The following is a 24,173-nucleotide window of genomic DNA, read 5'->3' as shown; positions in this document are numbered from 1 at the left end:
TACATTTGCATGTCATCCTTAGGATTACTGTCTTATCATCTTCCTGAAATAAATCAATCAATCAATCAATCAACAACAACAGTTTGACCTCACAGAGTTTCTCAGAGGAAACAACGTTGTCATCGTTCTTCTGACAGATTTGAGAAAAGCCTGTCAGCTGACTCGATGTTCCTGGTGTTCTGTTTCTCTGATTGGCTGAAGGAGTTTGTCTATCCAGGTGAGTCCTCCTGAAAGTGTCCGAGGTGTCAGAGTCCAGACTAGTACAAACTACATGTAGAGCTCACAACATCAGGCCATCTCACCAGGCTCTCAGCTCACAGAAGACTTAGTTAGTTCATTGGTTCGTTAAACAAACTGTGAGATTAGATCAGATTAATGTGGATTAACTCAAGATTAGACGATGAACCTCCTGAGACCTCAGCTTCTGTGTGGTCTGAATGTTTAATGTCTCTGAGCTGTTTGGGATCAGTCGGACCTGATGAATAGAAAAACTTAACATTGTCTTTAAACAGGAAGGAGTTTTAGAAAAAACAGATGTCCTCATATGAGTACGTTTAATTTCATAACACACAGTGTGTCATAAAGAATCAAACTGTTAATTTCAATATCTGAACGTTGTTGTGAAAAATCTTTTGTGATTTGTTTGTAACTGTGGATGAATTTTCTTTGCTCCATACTCTGAGCAAGGTCTGTCCTTTTGTCTGTAGAGACAGTCTGACAATAATAAAGTCCCAGTGCCCTTTACAAACATTATTTATCATAAATAAAGTCTGAACCATAAACTCTGATCATGTTTTGTCCATGTCTGTCTCAGGATCAGCTGCAGACTGACTTGGCAGAGATGGCAGCCATCTTGTTTTTACATGAATTAGTGTATTGTGGTCTCACTACCACTAGATGGGACAGAGAGTGTCCATGATGGAGGACAACAGGTCTGAGTGAAACAGGATGAAACCCAGAATGAGACGTTGTGACGGCCTGCTCCTCTGCCTGCTCTCTGGCTTTCTCACTTCCCTGGGTGGAAGTTGTGGGCAGGTTTTCAGGCCAATTTGCCTCACCTGTGTGTATGTGGACCAGGGTATTGAAGGGCTGTCTAAACTGGCATTCTCCCTCTTGCTGCTTGCTGGTTTCCACCTGTCATGGGGAACTAAGTATTGATTCCTCCTGCATTCAATACTTTGACACAGCACACTCCACTCACCCATACACTGCATACATGACTGACACTTAACATTTAATCCCACTCATACTATTTGGTTTATTTTGATCTAATTTCAACTTGAATGATTTAACAATTATTTACTTTCAACTTAAATGATTTAGTAATAGATTATATTTTGATTTGGTACTTCATGTGTGGACTCCCTTTTTGCCACTAACTGGCCCGGTTTGTGACAAAATGGGGGCTCGTCCTTTGTTTGATAAAGTTAATTTGGTACTTTTACTTAGTTTGGTAAGGGTTCATTTGTTAAAATTCAGCCTGGTTGGTCTGAGTATTGTTTTTGATGCTGGCATATGGTTTGTGTTCCTGTTAGGAATTGTAGTTTGGCCGTAGTGAGTTATTTGGTTTCAAAATGTTCATTGTCTTATTGGTAGTACCTGTTGAAGCCAATTAGATAGTTGCCAGTGTTGGGAGTTCCACATGTGATTCTTGTCTTCCTGATTTCAGTTTTGAGGGAGGATTTGGTTGGTGGAGTTTGGAAGTAGTAGAGCATTTGTCCTTAAGTTTTGTTTTAACTTAAAGGTTTGTAATGTTTTGGCTATAATAAATAAGGGTTGGAACTTTGAGGTTTATTTGGTTTGGTTGGGACAGTCATTTAACATTACAAGGAACCATGAATCCCCTGTTAGGCTAAGAAGACTGGTTTCCATTAGGGGGGCTGGTCTTGGGGAATTTTAGTGTGGCTGCAAAAGTGGGTAGAGCAGTCGTCTCGGGGGCACATCCATGGTGCAAGAAAGGATCGCTGGTAACAGTTGCTTTTGTATTATGTAGTAGTAGTATGTTGCCGCCTTATTTTCAAGGTCTGGATGTGACCGAGGACGAGATACCTCCACCTGGAGTAGTATCCAGCTGGGCTTTATCTAGAGCTCGCCAGATATATTTCAACTGCACTTTGGAAAGCAGAGGTAGATGGTAAACAAACATGGCAGCACACGTTTACATGTCCTTTTCTATATGTTCTCTGACATTTATCCTAACGATATGAGGCGGTCTTTGTGGAAAAAAAGCTTGTTTAGTGGACTAACTTTGCACTTGAAGGTTGCCCGTTCACTTACGTTTAAACAGGTCTGACGCTACTATGCGCCCCGGCTGTATCTAGGCTAACGGCTAACATGCTAAGTATTATTTTTATGTCACTAGTCACTTGAAACAAATGTAGGACGATAGGAGACAGATTGAAATAAACCGAAATTTCCCTTTAATTCAAGAGGGTAAATTGCCAGGTTCGTCTGATAGTAAAGGCCCTGTGAATCAGTTTGGTGCACCAGTGGCATCTTTTGATGTAATCAGTAATTTGCGCCTGCTCCCTAAGTTCAATGAAAAAGACCCTGATTCATTCTTTTCATTATTTGAGCGAATAGCAGATTCCAGGAAATGGCCTGAAAGTGATCAAGTGTTAATGTTACAATGTGTCCTGACCGGTAAAGCCCAGGAGGCGTATGCCGCTTTGAGCACTGATGATTGTAAAGTCTACAAGCGAGTTAAGTCTGCAGTGCTTAAAGCGTATGAGTTGGTGCCTGAGGCATACCGCCAACGGTTTCGCAGTTGGAAAAGAGGAGATAAACAGTCTCATGTTGAGTTTGTGCGAGACCTAACTGCCCATTTTGGTCGCTGGTGTGCAGCATCAGAGGCTGACACATTTGAGAAGCTGTGTGACTTGGTAGTATTACAACAGTTTAAAAACTTGGTACCTAATAATGTGGCCACTTACATCACAGAGCATAAAGCAAATACCCCAGGTCAGGTGGCGGTGTTGGCCGCTGAGTATGTGTTAATTCACAAAAGCAATTTTAGTGCATCAGGTTCAGAGAAGGTGCGCAGGGACAGTTTTTCTCATGAAAAAGGTGCATCAGACTCTTATGCTAAAAGTGATCATGGCATGTGAGGTAACATAGTCACTAAAAAAATGCCTAGTCAAGGTCAGTTGGAAAGTGTATTAGATGCTGCTGTTGTGAATCTGGCCTGTGCCGTTACACGTGCCATGACCATTGCAGGTGATGCACAGAGTCCTACTACCAAGGAGGCAGAGTTGGAAACTGCCGAGATTTGTGTAAAGGCCCAAACATACTCGGATGTACTATTAGCGGAGCGGACTCCACGAGGAATGTCCGCAGTCATTCGGGCTTTCAGTCGAGCGCACTTCCGCGTTGTAGTTTCCTGTAAAAATGTCCGTGAAAAATCCCCGCGATGTGAAAAATACATGCCGAGCAGTCACTGGTGCGTGGAGCGGAGTCCGCGCGGTCGTAAAATCTGAGCTTTGTGCGCACAGGGCTTGCGGACGTCCGGTTTGAGTCTGCACGGACCTCCGTGGAGTCCGTTCCTTGTACGTTCCACCCGAGTATGTTCGGGCCTTTACTTTGCCTTATCAGTTTAAGAGCAGAAAAATGATTCAAGCTTAAAGGAACTGTTTGACAAAGCGCTTCCACTTGGTGAGATAAATAGCTCTGCTCACGGCTATTTTCTTCAGGGGGGCTTGTTGTTTAGAAAGTGGGTGCCTCATGGAGAAGCTCTTGTTGGGGAACCTATTTTTCAGTTTGTAGTGCCGAGTAAGTTTCGGGACTTGGTGTTGCAAACTTGTCATGATAATATAGCTGGGCATCCGGGGGTAAAGAAGACATATGACCGGGTGTTGTGGTACTGTTTTTGGCCCCGCCTGAAGCGTGATATATCTGCATATATCAAAACGTGTTGCACATGTCAGTTAACCAGCAAGCCAAACCAGTCAATCAGACCAGCTCCACTTTGTCCAATACTTGTGGTTGAGCAGCCGTTTGAACATTTGATTATTGACTGTTGGGCTGTTGCTTCGTTCAAAACTGGGTCATAATTATTTGTTGACTGTCATGTGCCAAGTAACCAGGTATCCGGCGGCGTATCCACTCCGAACTATAACTACTAAGTCGGTAGTAAAAGCTTTGACACAGTTTATTTCGGTGTTTGGGATACCAAAAATCATTCAGAGCGTTCAAGGCTCGAATTTCACGTTCCGTATGTTTGCAGAAGTTCTCCATCAGCTTCACATTAAGCACATTAAAGCTTCGGCTTATCATGCGCAATCACAAGGCGCCCTAGAGCATTTTCATCAAACACTGAAATCTTTACTGCACTCTTATTGTACTGAGCTGGGGTGTGACTGGGAGGAGGGGTTGCCGTGTCTCCTGTTGGCAGCCAGAGAAGTGGGTCTGGAGAACACAGGTTTTAGCCCCAGTGGTTTTGTAAGGGTGGTTGAAAAATTCAAATTCGCTACAAAATTTGGATTGCATGTTGGCAAATTTGGATGACAAAAAACGTGCTGAGTTGATTGCCTTTATTAAAAGCTATCCTGCCCTGTTTTCTGATGTGCCTTCTCGCACGCATCTTATTGAGCATGATGTGGATGTCGGAGACGCGGCACCAATAAAGCAGCACTTTTATCGGGTTTCATCAGATAAGCACAAACATTTAGACCAAGAGGTTCAATTTATGTTGGACAATCATATTGCTGAGCCGTGTTCTTCGAGTTGGGCATCACCGTGTCTGTTGGTCGGTAAACCGGACAGAACTTATAGACCATGTACTGACTTTCGTAAAGTTAATAACATTACAAAGCCAGATGTGTTTCCTCTTCCCCGCATGGAAGATTGTATAGATCAGGTGGGGTCACTTATGTGAGTAAATTTGACCTCCTAAAAGGTTACTGGCAGGTCCCCCTGTCTAAGCGTGGACAGGAAAGTTGTGCGTTTATTACACCTTCTGGTCTGTACAAGTACACTGTTATACCGATTGGCCTGCATAACGCGCCTGCAACATTCCAGCGCCTCATGAACCAGGTTGTGGCAGGGCTGGACGGCTGCGCTGTGTACCTTGATGACGTGGTCATATACAGTGATACATGGTCTGAACACATTCAGCGCATTCACGTATTGTTCGACAGATTCGTCTGGGCAGGGCTGACTGTTAATGTGGCAAAGTGTGAATTTGCAAAGGCTACAGTCACCTATTTGGGTAAGGTAGTCAGTCAAGGCCAAGTACATATGTTGCAGGATAAGGTGGCTGCAACAGTAAAATATCCCCCTCCAACCACCAACCGAAGTTTTTGTAGAAATTTCTCATCTGTTGTGGAGCCATTGACAGCGCTTTTGAAAAAAGCGGCACAATTGTCTGGTCAGACAGATGTAGACTGGTGTTTGAGAATGTCAAGGCACTTTTGTGTGCGGCGCCTGTGCTGGCTGCCCCCCGGTTGGATGAGGTTTTTTTCCCTGCAGGTGGATGCCTCTGTTTTACAGTTTTGCCTTCTCACTACTCTCTTAATTTGCTCCTAGGGTCCCGGTTGCTGAGAGTAGCTGACGGGTGTAGAGTTGGAGGAGTGGAAAGATAATGTGGTGGGACCCCATTCTTTAGGAGGGGGGTGTGACGGCCTGCTCTTCTGCCTGCTCTCTGGCTTTCTCACTTCCCTGGGTGGAAGTTGTGGGCAGGTTGTCAGGCCAATTTGCCTCACCTGTGTGTATGTGGACCAGGATATTGAAGGGCTGTCTAAACTGGCATTCTCCCTCTTGCTGCTTGCTGGTTTCCACCTGCCATGGGGAACTAAGTATTGTTTCCTCCTGCATTCAACACTTTGACACAGCACACTCCACTCACCCATACACTGCATACATGACTGACACTTAACATTTAATCCCACTCATACTTTTTGGTTTATTTTGATCTAATTTCAACTTAAATGATTTAGTAATAAATTATATTTTGATTTGGTACTTCATGTGTGGACTCCCTTGTTGCCACTAACTGGCCCGCTTTGTGACAATGTTCTCATGTGAGGACGCAGGGTCTCAGGAGGTTCAGTAAGGATTAGTTCAGGATCCAAGTGTTCACCTCCTCTGGTGCACGCTCCGAGCAGGTTGACCACGTTCAGGTGAGGACCGAGATGAACCAACACCTTCAACTCCGACATCAAAGACTGAACAGCACCACTGCTGGCTGAACAAACACACACACACATACACAGAAACACAGATGACGTTACAGAATTGATTTCAGGACTGAAGTTAATCAATAATCAGTCTGACAGGTACATACGTTTGACCATCTTAACGGCTGCTTTAGTCGTAGAATGAGAGTGAAGCAGACCGGAGATAGTCGCCTCGACAACACGACCAAACGCACCTGAACCCAACACCCGACCTGGAAACAGACAGGCAGACAGACAGACAGGCAGACAGAATCAGAGATTTCTGATCCACAGTTGTCTGTGGGGATTAAGAAGTATCAGTACCTACTACTCAGAGTATTACCTAGGACTACGTTGTCTCGTGGTACTTCCCAGGTGGAGTTGTAGGGCAGGTGGGCGGGGTCAAGGTAGGTGTACTGCTGTCCATCAGGACTCACCGACTCAATCACCTTCCAACGAACTTCATAACGAGGTTTCTAACAAACAGGAAGAACTGGGTCAAATAAAAGATTCTGCTGAGGTACTGCTGTTACACTGAACTACAAACTACTGTAACACTGAAACTACAAACTACTGAAACACTGAAACTACAAACTACTGTAACACTGAAACTACAAACTACTGAAACACTGAAACTACAAACTGCTGCAGCACTGAAACTACAAACTACTGTAACACTGAAACTACAAAGTACTGCAGCACTTAAGCTACAAACTACTGTAACACTGAAACTACAAAGAACTTTAACACTGAAACTACAAACTACTGTAACACTGAAACTACAAAGAACTGTAACACTGAACTAAAAACTACTGTAACACTGAAACTACAAACTACTGTAACACTGAAACTATACACTGCTGTCACACTGAAACTACAAACTACTGCAGCACTGAAACTACAAACTACTGTAACACTGAAACTACAAACTACTGAAACACTGAAACTACAAACTGCTGCAGCACTGAACTACAAACTACTGTAACACTGAAACTACAAACTACTGAAACACTGAAACTACAAACTACTGTAACACTGAAACTACAAACTACTGAAACACTGAAACTACAAACTGCTACAGCACTGAAACTACAAACTACTGTAACACTGAACTAAAAACTACTGTAACACTGAAACTACAAACTACTGTAACACTGAAACTACAAAGTATTGCAGCACTGAATCTACAAACTACTCTAACACTGAAACTACAAACTACTGTAACACTGAAACTACAAACTACGGTCACACTGAAACTACAAAGAACTGTAACACTATACCTACAAACTACTGTAACACTAAAACTACAAAGTACTGCAGCACTGAATCTACAAACTACTGTAACACTGAAACTACAAACTACTGTAACACTGAACTAAAAACTACTGTAACACTGAAACTATAAACTGCTGTCACACTTAAACTACAAAGTACTGCAGCACTTAAGCTACAAACTACTGTAACACTGAAACTACAAACTACTGCAGCACTGAAACTACAAAGAACTGTAACAGTGAACTAAGAACTACTGTAGCACTGAAACTACAAAATACTGTAACACTGAAACTACACTGCTGTCACACTGAAACTACAAAGTACTGCAGCACTGAAACTACAAACTACTGTAACACTAAAACTACAAAGAACTGTAGCACTGAAACTACAAACTACTACTACTACTACTACTGCAGCATTGAAACTACAAACTACTGTCACACTGAAACTACAAACTACTGTCACACTGAAACTACAAACTACTCTAACACTGAAACTACAAACTACTGTAACACTGAAACTACAACTACTGCAGCACTGAAACTACAAACTACTGTAACACTGAAATAAAAACTACTGTAACACTGAAACTACAAACTACTGTATCACTGAAACTACAAACTGCTGTCACACTGAAACTACAAACTACTGCAGCATTGAAACTACAAACTACTGTCACACTGAAACTACAAACTACTGTAACACTGAAACTACAAACTACTCTAACACTGAAACTACAAACTACTGTTACACTGAAACTAGAAACTACTGCAGCACAGAAACTACAAACTACTGTAACACTGAAACTCCAAAGAACTGTAACACTGAAAGTACAAATTACTGTTACACTGAAACTACAAACTACTGCAGCACTAAAACTACAAACTAGTCACACTGAACTAAAAACTACTGTAACACTAAAACAACAAACTACTGTAACACTGAAACTATAAACTGCTGTCACACTGAAACTACAAAGTACTGCAGCACTGAAACTACAAACTACTGTAACACTGAAACTACAAACTACTGCAGCACTGAAACTACAAAGAACTGTAACACTGAAACTATACACTGCTGTCACACTGAAACTACAAACTACTGCAGCACTGAAACTACAAACTACTGTAACACTGAAACTACAAACTACTGAAACACTGAAACTACAAACTACTGAAACACTGAAAATACAAAGTACTGCAGCACTTAAACTACAAAGTACTGCAGCACTTAAGCTACAAACTACTGTAACACTGAAACTACAAAGAACTTTAACACTGAAACTACAAACTACTGTAACACTGAAACTACAAAGAACTGTAACACTGAACTAAAAACTACTGTAACACTGAAACTACAAACTACTGTAACAATGAAACTATACACTGCTGTCACACTGAAACTACAAACTACTGCAGCACTGAAACTACAAACTACTGCAGCACTGAACTAAAAACTACTGTAACACTGAAACTACGAACTACTGTCGCACTGAAACTACAAACTACTGTAACACTGAACTAAAAACTACTGTAACACTGAAACTACAAACTACTGTAACACTGAAACTACAAAGTATTGCAGCACTGAATCTACAAACTACTCTAACACTGAAACTACAAACTACTGTAACACTGAAACTACAAACTACTGTCACACTGAAACTACAAAGAACTGTAACACTATAACTACAAACTACTGTAACACTGAAACTACAAAGTACTGCAGCACTGAATCTACAAACTACTGTAACACTGAACTAAAAACTACTGTAACACTGAAACTATAAACTGCTGTCACACTGAAACTACAAAGTACTGCAGCACTTAAGCTACAAACTATTGTAACACTGAAACTACAAACTACTGCAGCACTGAAACTACAAAGAACTGTAACAGTGAACTAAGAACTACTGTAGCACTGAAACTACAAAATACTGTAACACTGAAACTACACTGCTGTCACACTGAAACTACAAAGTACTGCAGCACTGAAACTACACTGCTGTCACACTGAAACTACAAAGTACTGCAGCACTGAAACTACAAACTACTGTAACACTAAAACTACAAAGAACTGTAGCACTGAAACTACTACTACTACTACTACTACTACTGCAGCATTGAAACTACAAACTACTGTCACACTGAAACTACAAACTACTGTAACACTGAAACTACAAACTACTCTAACACTGAAACTACAAACTACTGTAACACTGAACCTACAAAGTATTGCAGCACTGAATCTACAAACTACTCTAACACTGAAACTACAAACTACTGTAACACTGAAACTACAAACTACTGTCACACTGAAACTACAAAGAACTGTAACACTATAACTACAAACTACTGTAACACTGAAACTACAAAGTACTGCAGCACTGAATCTACAAACTACTGTAACACTGAACTAAAAACTACTGTAACACTGAAACTATAAACTGCTGTCACACTGAAACTACAAAGTACTGCAGCACTTAAGCTACAAACTATTGTAACACTGAAACTACAAACTACTGCAGCACTGAAACTACAAAGAACTGTAACAGTGAACTAAGAACTACTGTAGCACTGAAACTACAAAATACTGTAACACTGAAACTACACTGCTGTCACACTGAAACTACAAAGTACTGCAGCACTGAAACTACACTGCTGTCACACTGAAACTACAAAGTACTGCAGCACTGAAACTACAAACTACTGTAACACTAAAACTACAAAGAACTGTAGCACTGAAACTACTACTACTACTACTACTACTACTGCAGCATTGAAACTACAAACTACTGTCACACTGAAACTACAAACTACTGTAACACTGAAACTACAAACTACTCTAACACTGAAACTACAAACTACTGTTACACTGAAACTAGAAACTACTGCAGCACAGAAACTACAAACTACTGTAACACTGAAACTCCAAAGAACTGTAACACTGAAAGTACAAATTACTGTTACACTGAAACTACAAACTACTGCAGCACTAAAACTACAAACTACTGTCACACTGAACTAAAAACTACTGTAACACTAAAACAACAAACTACTGTAACACTGAAACTATAAACTGCTGTCACACTGAAACTACAAAGTACTGCAGCACTGAAACTACAAACTACTGTAACACTGAAACTACACTGCTGTCAGACTGAAACTACAAAGTACTGCAACACTGAAACTACAAACTACTGTAACACTGAAACTACACTGCTGTCACACTGAAACTACAAAGTACTGCAGCACTGAAACTACAAACTACTGTAACACTGAAACTACAACTACTGCAGCACTGAAACTACGAACTACTGTAACACTGAACTAAAAACTACTGTAACACTGAAACTACAAACTACTGTATCACTGAAACTACAAACTGCTGTCACACTGAAACTACAAACTACTGCAGCATTGAAACTACAAACTACTGTCACGCTGAAACTACAAACTACTGTAACACTGAAACTACAAACTACTGCAGCACTGAAACTACAAACTACTGTTACACCGAAACTAGAAACTACTGCAGCACTGAAACTACAAAGTACTGTAACACTGAAACTACAAACTGCTGTCACACTGAAAATACAAACTACTGTATCACTGAAACTAGAAACTACTGTAACACTGAAACAACAAAGTACTACAGCACTGAAACTACAAAGAACTGTTAACACTGAAACTACAAACCACTGTATCACTGAAACTACAAACTACCGCAGCACTAAAACTACAAACTACTGTAACACTGAAACTACAAAGTACTGCAGCAATGAAACTACAAAGAACTGTAACACTGAAACTACAAAGTACTGCAGCAATGAAACTACAAAGAACTGTAACACTGAAACTACAAACTACTGTAGCACTGAAACTACAAAGTAATGTAGCACTGAAACTACAAACTACTGTAACACTGAAACTACAAAGAACTGTAACACTGAACTAAAAACTACTGTAACACTGAAACTACAAACTACTGTAACACTGAAACTATACACTGCTATCACACTGAAACTACAAAGTACTGCAGTAATGAAACTACAAACTACTGTAACACTGAACTAAAAACTACTGTAACACTGAAACTACAAACTACTGTCACACTGAAACTACAAACTACTGCAGCACTGAAACTACAAACTACTGTCAGACTGAAACTCCAAAGAACTTTAACACTGAAACTACAAACTACTGTAACACTGAAACTACAAATAACTGTAACACTGAAACTACAAACTACGGTAACACTGAAACTACAAACTACTGTAGCACTGAAACTACAAAGTACTGTAACACTGAAACTACAAACTGCTGTCACACTGAAACTACAAACTCCTGTCACACTGAAACTACAAACTACTGTAACACTGAAACTACAAAGAACTGTAACACTGAACTAAAAACTACTTTAACACTGAAACTACAAACTACTGTAACACTGAAACTATACACTGCTGTCACACTGAAACTACAAACTACTGTCACACTGAAACTACAAACTACTGTAACACTGAACTAAAAACTACTGTAACACTGAAACTACAAACTACTGTCACACTGAAACTACAAACTACTGCAGCACTGAAACTACAAACTACTGTAACACTGAACTAAAAACTACTGTAACACTGAAACTACAAACTACTGTCACACTGAAACTCCAAAGAACTGTAACACTATGACTACAAACTACTGTAACACTGAAACTACAAACTACTGTCACACTGAAACTACAAACTACTGCAGCACTGAAACTACAAACTACTCTAACACTGAACTAAAAACTACTGTAACACTGAAACTACAAACTACTGTCACACTGAAACTCCAAAGAACTGTAACACTATGACTACAAACTACTGTAACACTGAAACTACAAAGAACTTTAACACTGAAACTTCAAACTACTGTAACACTGAAACTACAAACTACTGTAACACTGAAACTACAAAGAACTGTAACACTGAAACTACAAACTACGGTAACACTGAAAATACAAACTACTGTAGCACTGAAACTACAAAGAACTGTAACAGTGAACTAAGAACTACTGTAGCACTGAAACTACAAAATACTGTAACACTGAAACTACACTGCTGTCACACTGAAACTACAAAGTACTGCAGCACTGAAACTACACTGCTGTCACACTGAAACTACAAAGTACTGCAGCACTGAAACTACAAACTACTGTAACACTAAAACTACAAAGAACTGTAGCACTGAAACTACTACTACTACTACTACTACTACTGCAGCATTGAAACTACAAACTACTGTCACACTGAAACTACAAACTACTGTAACACTGAAACTACAAACTACTCTAACACTGAAACTACAAACTACTGTAACACTGAACCTACAAAGTATTGCAGCACTGAATCTACAAACTACTCTAACACTGAAACTACAAACTACTGTAACACTGAAACTACAAACTACTGTCACACTGAAACTACAAAGAACTGTAACACTATAACTACAAACTACTGTAACACTGAAACTACAAAGTACTGCAGCACTGAATCTACAAACTACTGTAACACTGAACTAAAAACTACTGTAACACTGAAACTATAAACTGCTGTCACACTGAAACTACAAAGTACTGCAGCACTTAAGCTACAAACTATTGTAACACTGAAACTACAAACTACTGCAGCACTGAAACTACAAAGAACTGTAACAGTGAACTAAGAACTACTGTAGCACTGAAACTACAAAATACTGTAACACTGAAACTACACTGCTGTCACACTGAAACTACAAAGTACTGCAGCACTGAAACTACACTGCTGTCACACTGAAACTACAAAGTACTGCAGCACTGAAACTACAAACTACTGTAACACTAAAACTACAAAGAACTGTAGCACTGAAACTACTACTACTACTACTACTACTACTGCAGCATTGAAACTACAAACTACTGTCACACTGAAACTACAAACTACTGTAACACTGAAACTACAAACTACTCTAACACTGAAACTACAAACTACTGTTACACTGAAACTAGAAACTACTGCAGCACAGAAACTACAAACTACTGTAACACTGAAACTCCAAAGAACTGTAACACTGAAAGTACAAATTACTGTTACACTGAAACTACAAACTACTGCAGCACTAAAACTACAAACTACTGTCACACTGAACTAAAAACTACTGTAACACTAAAACAACAAACTACTGTAACACTGAAACTATAAACTGCTGTCACACTGAAACTACAAAGTACTGCAGCACTGAAACTACAAACTACTGTAACACTGAAACTACACTGTTGTCAGACTGAAACTACAAAGTACTGCAACACTGAAACTACAAACTACTGTAACACTGAAACTACACTGCTGTCACACTGAAACTACAAAGTACTGCAGCACTGAAACTACAAACTACTGTAACACTGAAACTACAACTACTGCAGCACTGAAACTACGAACTACTGTAACACTGAACTAAAAACTACTGTAACACTGAAACTACAAACTACTGTATCACTGAAACTACAAACTGCTGTCACACTGAAACTACAAACTACTGCAGCATTGAAACTACAAACTACTGTCACGCTGAAACTACAAACTACTGTAACACTGAAACTACAAACTACTGCAGCACTGAAACTACAAACTACTGTTACACCGAAACTAGAAACTACTGCAGCACTGAAACTACAAACTACTGTAACACTGAAACTCCAAAGAACTGTAACACTGAAACTACAAATTACTGTTACACTGAAACTACAAACTACTGCAGCACTAAAACTACAAACTACTGTCACACTGAAACTACAAACTACTGTAACACTGAAACTACAAACTGCTGTCACACTGAAAATACAAACTACTGTATCACTGAAACTACAAACTACTGTAAGACTGAAACAACAAAGTACTACAGCACTGAAACTACAAAGAACTGTTAACACTGAAACTACAAACCACTGTTACACTGAAACTACAAACTACTGTAACACTGAAACTACAAACTACTCTAACACTGAAACTACAAACTACTGTTGCACTGAAACTAGAAACTACAAAGAACTGTTAACACTGAAACTCCAAAGAACTGTAACACTGAAACTACAAATTACTGCAGCACTAAAACTACAAACTACTGTCACACTGAAACTACAAACTACTGTAACACTGAAACTACAAACTGCTGTCACACTGAAAATACAAACTACTGTATCACTGAAACTAGAAACTACTGTAACACTGAAACAACAAAGTACTACAGCACTGAAACTACAAAGAACTGTTAACACTGAAACTACAAACCACTGTTACACTGAAACTACAAACTACTGTAACACTGAAACTACAAACTACTCTAACACTGAAACTACAAACTACTGTTGCACTGAAACTAGAAACTACAAAGAACTGTTAACACTGAAACTCCAAAGAACTGTAACACTGAAACTACAAACTACTGCAGCACTAAAACTACAAACTACTGTCACACTGAAACTACAAACTACTGTAACACTGAAACTACAAACTGCTGTCACACTGAAAATACAAACTACTGTATCACTGAAACTAGAAACTACTGTAACACTGAAACAACAAAGTACTACAGCACTGAAACTACAAAGAACTGTTAACACTGAAACTACAAACCACTGTATCACTGAAACTACAAACTACCGCAGCACTAAAACTACAAACTACTGTAACACTGAAACTACAAAGTACTGCAGCAATGAAACTACAAAGAACTGTAACACTGAAACTACAAAGTACTGCAGCAATGAAACTACAAAGAACTGTAACACTGAAACTACAAACTACTGTAGCACTGAAACTACAAAGTAATGTAGCACTGAAACTACAAACTACTGTAACACTGAAACTACAAAGAACTGTAACACTGAACTAAAAACTACTGTAACACTGAAACTACAAACTACTGTAACACTGAAACTATACACTGCTATCACACTGAAACTACAAAGTACTGCAGTAATGAAACTACAAACTACTGTAACACTGAACTAAAAACTACTGTAACACTGAAACTACAAACTACTGTCACACTGAAACTACAAACTACTGCAGCACTGAAACTACAAACTACTGTCAGACTGAAACTCCAAAGAACTTTAACACTGAAACTACAAACTACTGTAACACTGAAACTACAAATAACTGTAACACTGAAACTGCAAACTACGGTAACACTGAAACTACAAACTACTGTAGCACTGAAACTACAAAGTACTGTAACACTGAAACTACAAACTGCTGTCACACTGAAACTACAAACTCCTGTCACACTGAAACTACAAACTACTGTAACACTGAAACTACAAAGAACTGTAACACTGAACTAAAAACTACTTTAACACTGAAACTACAAACTACTGTAACACTGAAACTATACACTGCTGTCACACTGAAACTACAAACTACTGTCACACTGAAACTACAAACTACTGTAACACTGAACTAAAAACTACTGTAACACTGAAACTACAAACTACTGTCACACTGAAACTACAAACTACTGCAGCACTGAAACTACAAACTACTGTAACACTGAACTAAAAACTACTGTAACACTGAAACTACAAACTACTGTCACACTGAAACTCCAAAGAACTGTAACACTATGACTACAAACTACTGTAACACTGAAACTACAAACTACTGTCACACTGAAACTACAAACTACTGCAGCACTGAAACTACAAACTACTCTAACACTGAACTAAAAACTACTGTAACACTGAAACTACAAACTACTGTCACACTGAAACTCCAAAGAACTGTAACACTATGACTACAAACTACTGTAACACTGAAACTACAAAGAACTTTAACACTGAAACTTCAAACTACTGTAACACTGAAACTACAAACTACTGTAACACTGAAACTACAAAGAACTGTAACACTGAAACTACAAACTACGGTAACACTGAAAATACAAACTACTGTAGCACTGAAACTACAAAGTACTGTCACACTGAAACTACAAACTACTGTAACACTGAAACTACAAACTACTGTAACACTGAAACTATACACTGCTATCACACTGAAACTACAAAGTACTGCAGCAATGAAACTACAAACTACTGTAACACTGAAACTACAAACTACTGTCACACTGAAACTACAAACTACTGCAGCACTGAAACTACAAACTACTGTCAGACTGAAACTCCAAAGAACTTTAACACTGAAACTACAAAGTACTGTAACACTGAAACTACAAACTGCTGTCACACTGAAACTACAAACTCCTGTCACACTGAAACTACAAACTACTGTAACACTGAAACTACAAAGAACTGTAACACTGAACTAAAAACTACTGTAACACTGAAACTACAAACTACTGTCACACTGAAACTATACACTGCTGTAACACTGAAACTACAAACTACGGTAACACTGAAACTACAAACTACTGTAGCACTGAAACTACAAAGTACTGTAGCACTGAAACTACAAAGTACTGTAACACTGAAACTACAAACTGATGTCACACTTAAACTACAAACTCCTGTCACACTGAAACTACAAACTACTGTAACACTGAAACTACAAAGAACTGTAACACTGAAACAAAAACTACTGTAACACTGAAACTACAAACTACTGTCACACTGAAACTATACACTGCTGTCACACTGAAACTACAAACTACTGTCACACTGAAACTACAAACTACTGTAACACTGAACTAAAAACTACTGTAACACTGAAACTACAAACTATTGTCACACTGAAACTACAAACTACTGCAGCACTGAAACTACAAACTACTGTAACACTGAACTAAAAACTACTGTAACACTGAAACTACAAACTACTGTCACACTGAAACTCCAAAGAACTGTAACACTATGACTACAAACTACTGTAACACTGAAACTACAAACTACTGTCACACTGAAACTACAAACTACTGCAGCACTGAAACTACAAACTACTGTAACACTGAACTAAAAACTACTGTAACACTGAAACTACAAACTACTGTAACACTGAAACTACAAAGAACTTTAACACTGAAACTTCAAACTACTGTAACACTGAAACTACAAACTACTGTAACACTGAAACTACAAAGAACTGTAACACTGAAACTACAAACTACGGTAACACTGAAAATACAAACTACTGTAGCACTGAAACTACAAAGTACTGTCACACTGAAACTACAAACTACTGTAACACTGAAACTACAAACTGCTGTAACACTGAAACTACAAAGTACTGCAGCACTTAAACTACAAACTACTGTAACACTGAAACTACAAAGAACTTTAACACTGAACTAAAAACTACTGTAACACTGAAACTACAAACAACTGTAACACTGAAACTATACACTGCTGTCACACTGAAACTACAAACTACTGTAGCACTGAAACTACAAACTACTGTAACACTGAACTAAAAATTACTGTAACACTGAAACTACAAACTACTGTCACACTGAAACTACAAACTACTGCAGCACTGAAACTACAAACTATTGTAACACTGAACTAAAAACTACTGTAACACTGAAACTACAAACTACTGTCACACTGAAACTACAAAGAACTGTAACACTATGACTACAAACTACTGTAACACTGAAACTACAAAGTATTGCAGCACTGAATCTACAAACTACTGTAACACTGAAACTAAAAACTACTGTAACACTGAAACTACAAACTACTGTCACACTGAAACTACAAAGAACTGTAACACTATAACTACAAACTAGTGTAACACTGAAACTACAAACTACTGTAACACTGAAACTACAAAGAACTGTAGCACTTAAACTACAAACTACTGTTGCACTGAAACTACAACTACTGCAGCACTGAAACTACAAACTACTGTAACACTGAACTAAAAACTACTGTAACACTGAAACTACAAACTACTGTATCACTGAAACTACAAACTGCTGTCACACTGAAACTACAAACTACTGCAGCATTGAAACTACAAACTACTGCAGCATTGAAACTACAAACTACTGTAACACTGAAACTACAAACTCCTGTCACACTGAAACTACAAACTACTCTAACACTGAAACTACAAACTACTGTTACACTGAAACTAGAAACTACTGCAGCACTGAAACTACAAACTACTGTAACATTGAAACTCCAAAGAACTGTAACACTGAAACTACAAATTACTGTTACACTAAAACTACAAACTACTGCAGCACTAAAACTACAAACTACTGCAGCACTAAAACTACAAACTACTGTCACACTGAAACTACAAACTACTGTAACACTGAAACTACAAACTGCTGTCATACTGAAAATACAAACTACTGTATCACTGAAACTACAAACTACTGTAACACTGAAACAACAAAGTACTACAGCACTGAAACTACAAAGAACTGTTAACACTGAAACTACAAACTACCGCAGCACTAAAACTACAAACTACTGTCACACTGAAACTACAAACTACTGTAATACTGAAACTACAAAGTACTGCAGCACTGAAACTACAAAGAACTGTAACACTGAAACTACAAACTAATGTAACACTGAAACTACAAAGAACTGTAACACTGAAACTACAAACTACGGTAACACTGAAACTACAAACTACTGTAGCACTGAAACTACAAACTACTGTAACACTGAAACTACAAACTGCTGTCACACTGAAACTACAAAGTACTGCAGCACCTAAACTACAAACTACTGTAACACTGAAACTACAAAGAACTTTAACACTGAAACTACAAACTACTGTTACACTGAAACTACAAAGAACTGTAACACTGAACTACAAACTACTGTAACACTGAAACTACAAACTACTGCAACACTGAAACTATACACTGCTGTCACACTGAAACTACAAACTACTGCAGCACTGAAACTACAAACTACTGTCACACTGAAACTACAAACTACTGCAGCACTGAAACTACAAACTACTGTAACACTGAACTAAAAACTACTGTAACACTGAAACTACAAACTACTGTCACACTGAAACTACAAACTACTGCAGCACTGAAACTACAAACCACTGTAACACTGAAACTACAAACTACTGTCACACTGAAACTACAAAGAACTGTAACACTATAACTACAAACTACTGTAACACTGAAACAACAAACTACTGTAGCAGTGAAACTACAAACTACTGTAACACTGAAACTACAAATTACTGTCACACTGAAACTAGAAACTACTGCAACACTGAAACTACAAAGTACTGTAACACTGAAACTACAAACTACTGTCACACTGAAACTACAAAGAACTGTAACACTATAACTACAAACTACTGTAACACTGAAACAACAAACTACTGTAGCAGTGAAACTACAAACTACTGTAACACTGAAACTACAAATTACTGTCACACTGAAACTAGAAACTACTGCAACACTGAAATTACAAAGTACTGTAACACTGAAACTACACTGCTGTCACACTTAAACTACAACGTACTGCAGCACTGAAACTACAAACTACTGTAACACTGGAACTACACTGCTGTCACACTTAAACTACAACGTACTGCAGCACTGAAACTACAAACTACTGTCACACTGAAACTACACTGCTGTCACACTGAAACTACAAAGTACTGCAGCACTAAAACTACAAACTACTGCAACACTGGAACTACACTGCTGTCACACTTAAACTACAACGTACTGCAGCACTGAAACTACAAACTACTGTAACACTGAAACTACACTGCTGTCACACTGAAACTACAAAGTACTGCAGCACTGAAACTACAAAGTACTGTCACACTGAAACTACAAAGAACTGCAGCACTGAAACTACAAACTACTGTAACACTGAAACTACAACTACTGCAGCACTGAAACTACAAACTACTGTAACACTGAACTAAAAACTACTGTAACACTGAAACTACAAACTACTGTATCACTGAAACTACAAACTACTGTCACACTGAAACTACAAACTACTGTCACACTGAAACTACAAACTACTGTAACACTGAAACTACAAACTACTGTAGCACTGAAACTACAAATTACTGTAACACTGAAACTACAGTACGTCATAGTACTGACTTTTCTCCAGAGGAGGATGAGGATGATGAGGAAAACAACGGCGAGGATGACCAGAACCAGAACGACCGCCAACACTGTGACCTGAGACAGAAGAACTGGAGACAGATAGGAGGTCAGAGAGAGACAGAAGGACGGACAGACAGAGAGACAAGAACACAGATAAATAATGTACATCACTACAGATTACTGTCTGTCCATCCTGTAGAGAGACCACTCCTCTGAGGATCCAAGGACAGAGAGTCCAAGGACAGAGAGTCCGAGCATCGAAGGACAGAGGGTCCAAGGACAGAGAGTCCGAGCATCCAAGGACAGAGGGTCCAAGGACAGAGAGTCCAAGGACTGAGAGTCCAAGGGCAGAGGGTTCAAAGACAGAGAGTCCAAGGACAGAGAGTCCAAGGGCAGAAGGTCCAAGGACAGAGTCCAAGGACAGAGAGTCCAAGGACAGAGAGTCCAAGGGCAGAGAGTCTGAGCGTCCAAGGACAGAGGGTCCAAGGACAGAGAGTCCAAGGACAGAGAGTCCAAGGACAGAGGGTTCAAGGGCAGAGGGTCCAAGGGCAGAGAGTCCAAGGGCAGAGAGTCCAAGGACAGAGAGTCCAAGGACTGAGACTCCAAGGGCAGAGGGTCCAAGGACAGAGTCCAAGGACAGAGAGTCCAAGGACAGAGAGTCCAAGGACAGAGAGTCCAAGGACTGGGAGGCCAAGGACAAAGGGTTCAAGGACAGAGAGTCCAAGGACAGAGGGTCCAAGGACAGAGTCCAAGGACTGAGAGTCCAAGGACTGAGAGTCCAAGGACAGAGTCCAAGGATAGAGGGTTCAAGGGCAGGGGGTTCAAGGACAGAATCCAAGGACAGAGGGTTGAAAGGTAGACAGGTGGAAGGGTGGACAGTAGGACAGGTGGACAGTACATACAGTTGGACAGTAGGAAGGTAGACAGTATGTATAGTTGTACAGGTGGACAGTAGGACAGGTGGACAGTACGTACAGTTGGACAGGTGGACAGTAGGACAGGTGGACAGTACGTATAGTTGGACAGGTGGACAGTAGGACAGGTGGACAGGTGGACAGTTGGACAGGTGGACAGGTGGACAGGTGGACAGTAGGACAGGTGGACAGTACGTACAGTTGGACACGACTCGCATGTCTCTGGCTCTTCGTCCTGCAGAGTTTTTGGCTTCACAGCGAACAGCTGACAGCGAGCTGAGACTCTGCAGAGTCAACACACTGCAGACCTGCACAGGTCACACACACACACACACACACACACACACACACACACACACACACACAGCTGTCAGTCATCTTCACATCACCTGATGACATCACACTGATGATGTCACTGGTTACCTGTGTGACGCCTCTCTCCTCCACCTCAGTGAAGGTCTCCTGTAGAGCCACGCCCTCCAAGGCTGCTGATAGGCTCCTCCAGCCACCTGTCACATTACTGCACCTGGAGGAGACGAACACCATAACCAAGGCAACACGTATAATGTCACACTGGTGTGTGTGTGTGTCTGTGTGTATGTGTGTGTGTGTGTGTGTGTGTGTGTATGTGTATGCGTGTGTTTACCTTTGTGAGCTGTGACAGGTGTACCAGATAACAGAGGGGGGCGGAGCTCCTTCGCTGACACACACCATTGCCTTACCGTCGACCTCCGACAGAGATGTGATCTTGGGAGGCGCTGCACACACACACACACACACACACACACACGTAAACAAACACACACACAAGTAAACAAACACACACACACACACACACACACACTGTCTGTCTCTCTGACCTTTGACCTCCAGGTTGAAGATGACCTCCTCGGCATCGTCTTCGTTGGAAACGATCGCTGTGTAACTTCCTGTCTGATCCATTTGGACTCGAACCAGTGTCAGTTTGCTCACATACCTGCACATCAATCAATCAATCAATAAACCAATCAATCAACCAGCCTTCAGTCAGTACGTTTACATGCAGCTATCAGCTCAGTCCAACAGAACCTATCCGTAACTAACATCCCCAGATAATAATGATAATAATAATAATAATAATAATAATAATAATAATAATGATGCATGTGTCCACTCAGTGCGACTGGAGTCAGTGTGACTGGAGCAAGTGTGAATGGAGTCAGTGCGACTGGAGTCATTGACACCGGAGTCAGTGTGACTGCAGTCAGTGACGCTGGAGTCAGTGCGACTGGAGCCAGTGCGACTGGAGTCAGTGTGACTGGAGTCCGTGTGACTGGAGTCAGTGCCACTGGAGTCAGTGCCACTGGAGTCAGTGTGACTGGAGTCAGTGTGACTGGAGCAAGTGTGACTGGAGTCAGTGCGACTGGAGTCAGTGTGACTGGAGCCAGTGCGACTGGAGTCAGTGTGACTGGAGTCAGTGTGACTGGAATCAGTGTGACTGGAATCAGTGCCGCTGGAGTCAGTGACGCTGGAGTCATTGACACCGGAGTCATTGACACCGGAGTCAGTGTGACTGGAGTCAGTGCCGCTGGAGTCAGTGCCGCTGAAGTCAGTGCCGCTGAAGTCAGTGTGACTGGAGTCAGTGCCGCTGGAGTCAGTGCCGCTGAAGTCAGTGTGACTGGAGTCAGTGCCGCTGGAGTCAGTGACACTGGAGCCAGTGTGACTGGAGTCAGTGTGACTGGAGTCAGTGTGACTGGAATCAGTGCCGCTGGAGTCGGTGCCGCTGGAGTCGGTGCCGCTGGAGTCAGTGCCACTGGAGTCGGTGCCGCTGGAGTCAGTGTGACCGGAGTCAGTGCCGCTGGAGTCAGTGCCGCTGGAGTCAGTGTGACTGGAGTCAGTGCCATTGGAGTCAGTGCCACTGAAGTCAGTGTGACTGGAGTCAGTGCCACTGGAGTCAGTGTGACTGGAGCAAGTGCCACTGGAGTCAGTGTGACTGGAGTCAGTGACACTGGAGTCAGTGTGACTGGAGTCAGTGCCACTGGAGTCATTGACACCGGAGTCAGTGTGACTGCAGTCAGTGACACTGGAGTCAGTGTGACTGGAGTCACTGACACCGGAGTCAGTGTGACTGCAGTCAGTGACACTGGAGTCAGTGCCACTGGAGTCAGTGCCACTGGAGCCAGTGTCACTGGAGTCAGTGCGACTGGAGTCATTGACACCGGAGTCAGTGTGACTAAAGTCAGTGACGCTGGAATCAGTGCGACTGGAGTCAGTGCGACTGGAGTCAGTGTGACTGGAGCCAGTGCGACTGGAGTCAGTGCCACCGGAGTCATTGACACCGGAGTCAGTGACACTGGAGTCAGTGCCACTGGAGTCAGTGTGACTGGAGTCAGTGTGACTGGAGCCAGTGCGACTGGAGTCAGTGTGACTGGAGTCAGTGCCATTGGAGTCAGTGTGACTGGAGTCAGTGTGACTGGAGCCAGTGCGACTGGAGTCAGTGTGACTGGAGTCAGTGCCACCGGAGTCATTGACACCGGAGTCAGTGACACTGGAGTCAGTGCCACTGGAGTCAGTGTGAGTGGAGTCAGTGCGACTGGAGTCAGTGCGACTGGAGCCAGTGCCATTGGAGCCAGTGCCATTGGAGTCAGTGTGACTGGAGTCAGTGTGAATGGAGTCAGTGCCATTGGAGTCAGTGTGACTGGAGTCAGTGACACTGGAGCCAGTGCCATTGGAGTCAGTGTGACTGGAGTCAGTGT

General features: G+C 40.8%; 1 protein-coding gene across 5 annotated transcripts in view; it reads right to left on the bottom strand.

The window, feature by feature from the left end:
• LOC117270921 (platelet-derived growth factor receptor beta-like) overlaps positions 1–24,173 on the bottom strand; it is a 50,151-nt gene that overhangs the window by 8,763 nt on the left and 17,215 nt on the right. For all 5 annotated transcript variants that reach the window (XM_078172717.1, XM_078172719.1, XM_033648936.2 and 2 more), the window contains 8 exons: positions 22,299–22,414; positions 22,085–22,196; positions 21,862–21,964; positions 21,638–21,746; positions 20,519–20,613; positions 6,496–6,628; positions 6,281–6,385; positions 6,077–6,181 (listed from right to left, as the gene is read on the bottom strand). In XM_078172717.1, the coding sequence (XP_078028843.1) occupies positions 6,077–6,181; positions 6,281–6,385; positions 6,496–6,628; positions 20,519–20,613; positions 21,638–21,746; positions 21,862–21,964; positions 22,085–22,196; positions 22,299–22,414 (878 nt within the window). The remainder of the gene's footprint in view (positions 1–6,076; positions 6,182–6,280; positions 6,386–6,495; positions 6,629–20,518; positions 20,614–21,637; positions 21,747–21,861; positions 21,965–22,084; positions 22,197–22,298; positions 22,415–24,173) is intronic.

This window comes from Epinephelus lanceolatus, chromosome 11 (assembly GCF_041903045.1).
Source record: "Epinephelus lanceolatus isolate andai-2023 chromosome 11, ASM4190304v1, whole genome shotgun sequence".
In the NCBI taxonomy this organism is placed as follows: Eukaryota; Metazoa; Chordata; class Actinopteri; order Perciformes; family Serranidae; genus Epinephelus; species Epinephelus lanceolatus.
This window is presented reverse-complemented; position numbering and strand designations above follow the sequence as displayed.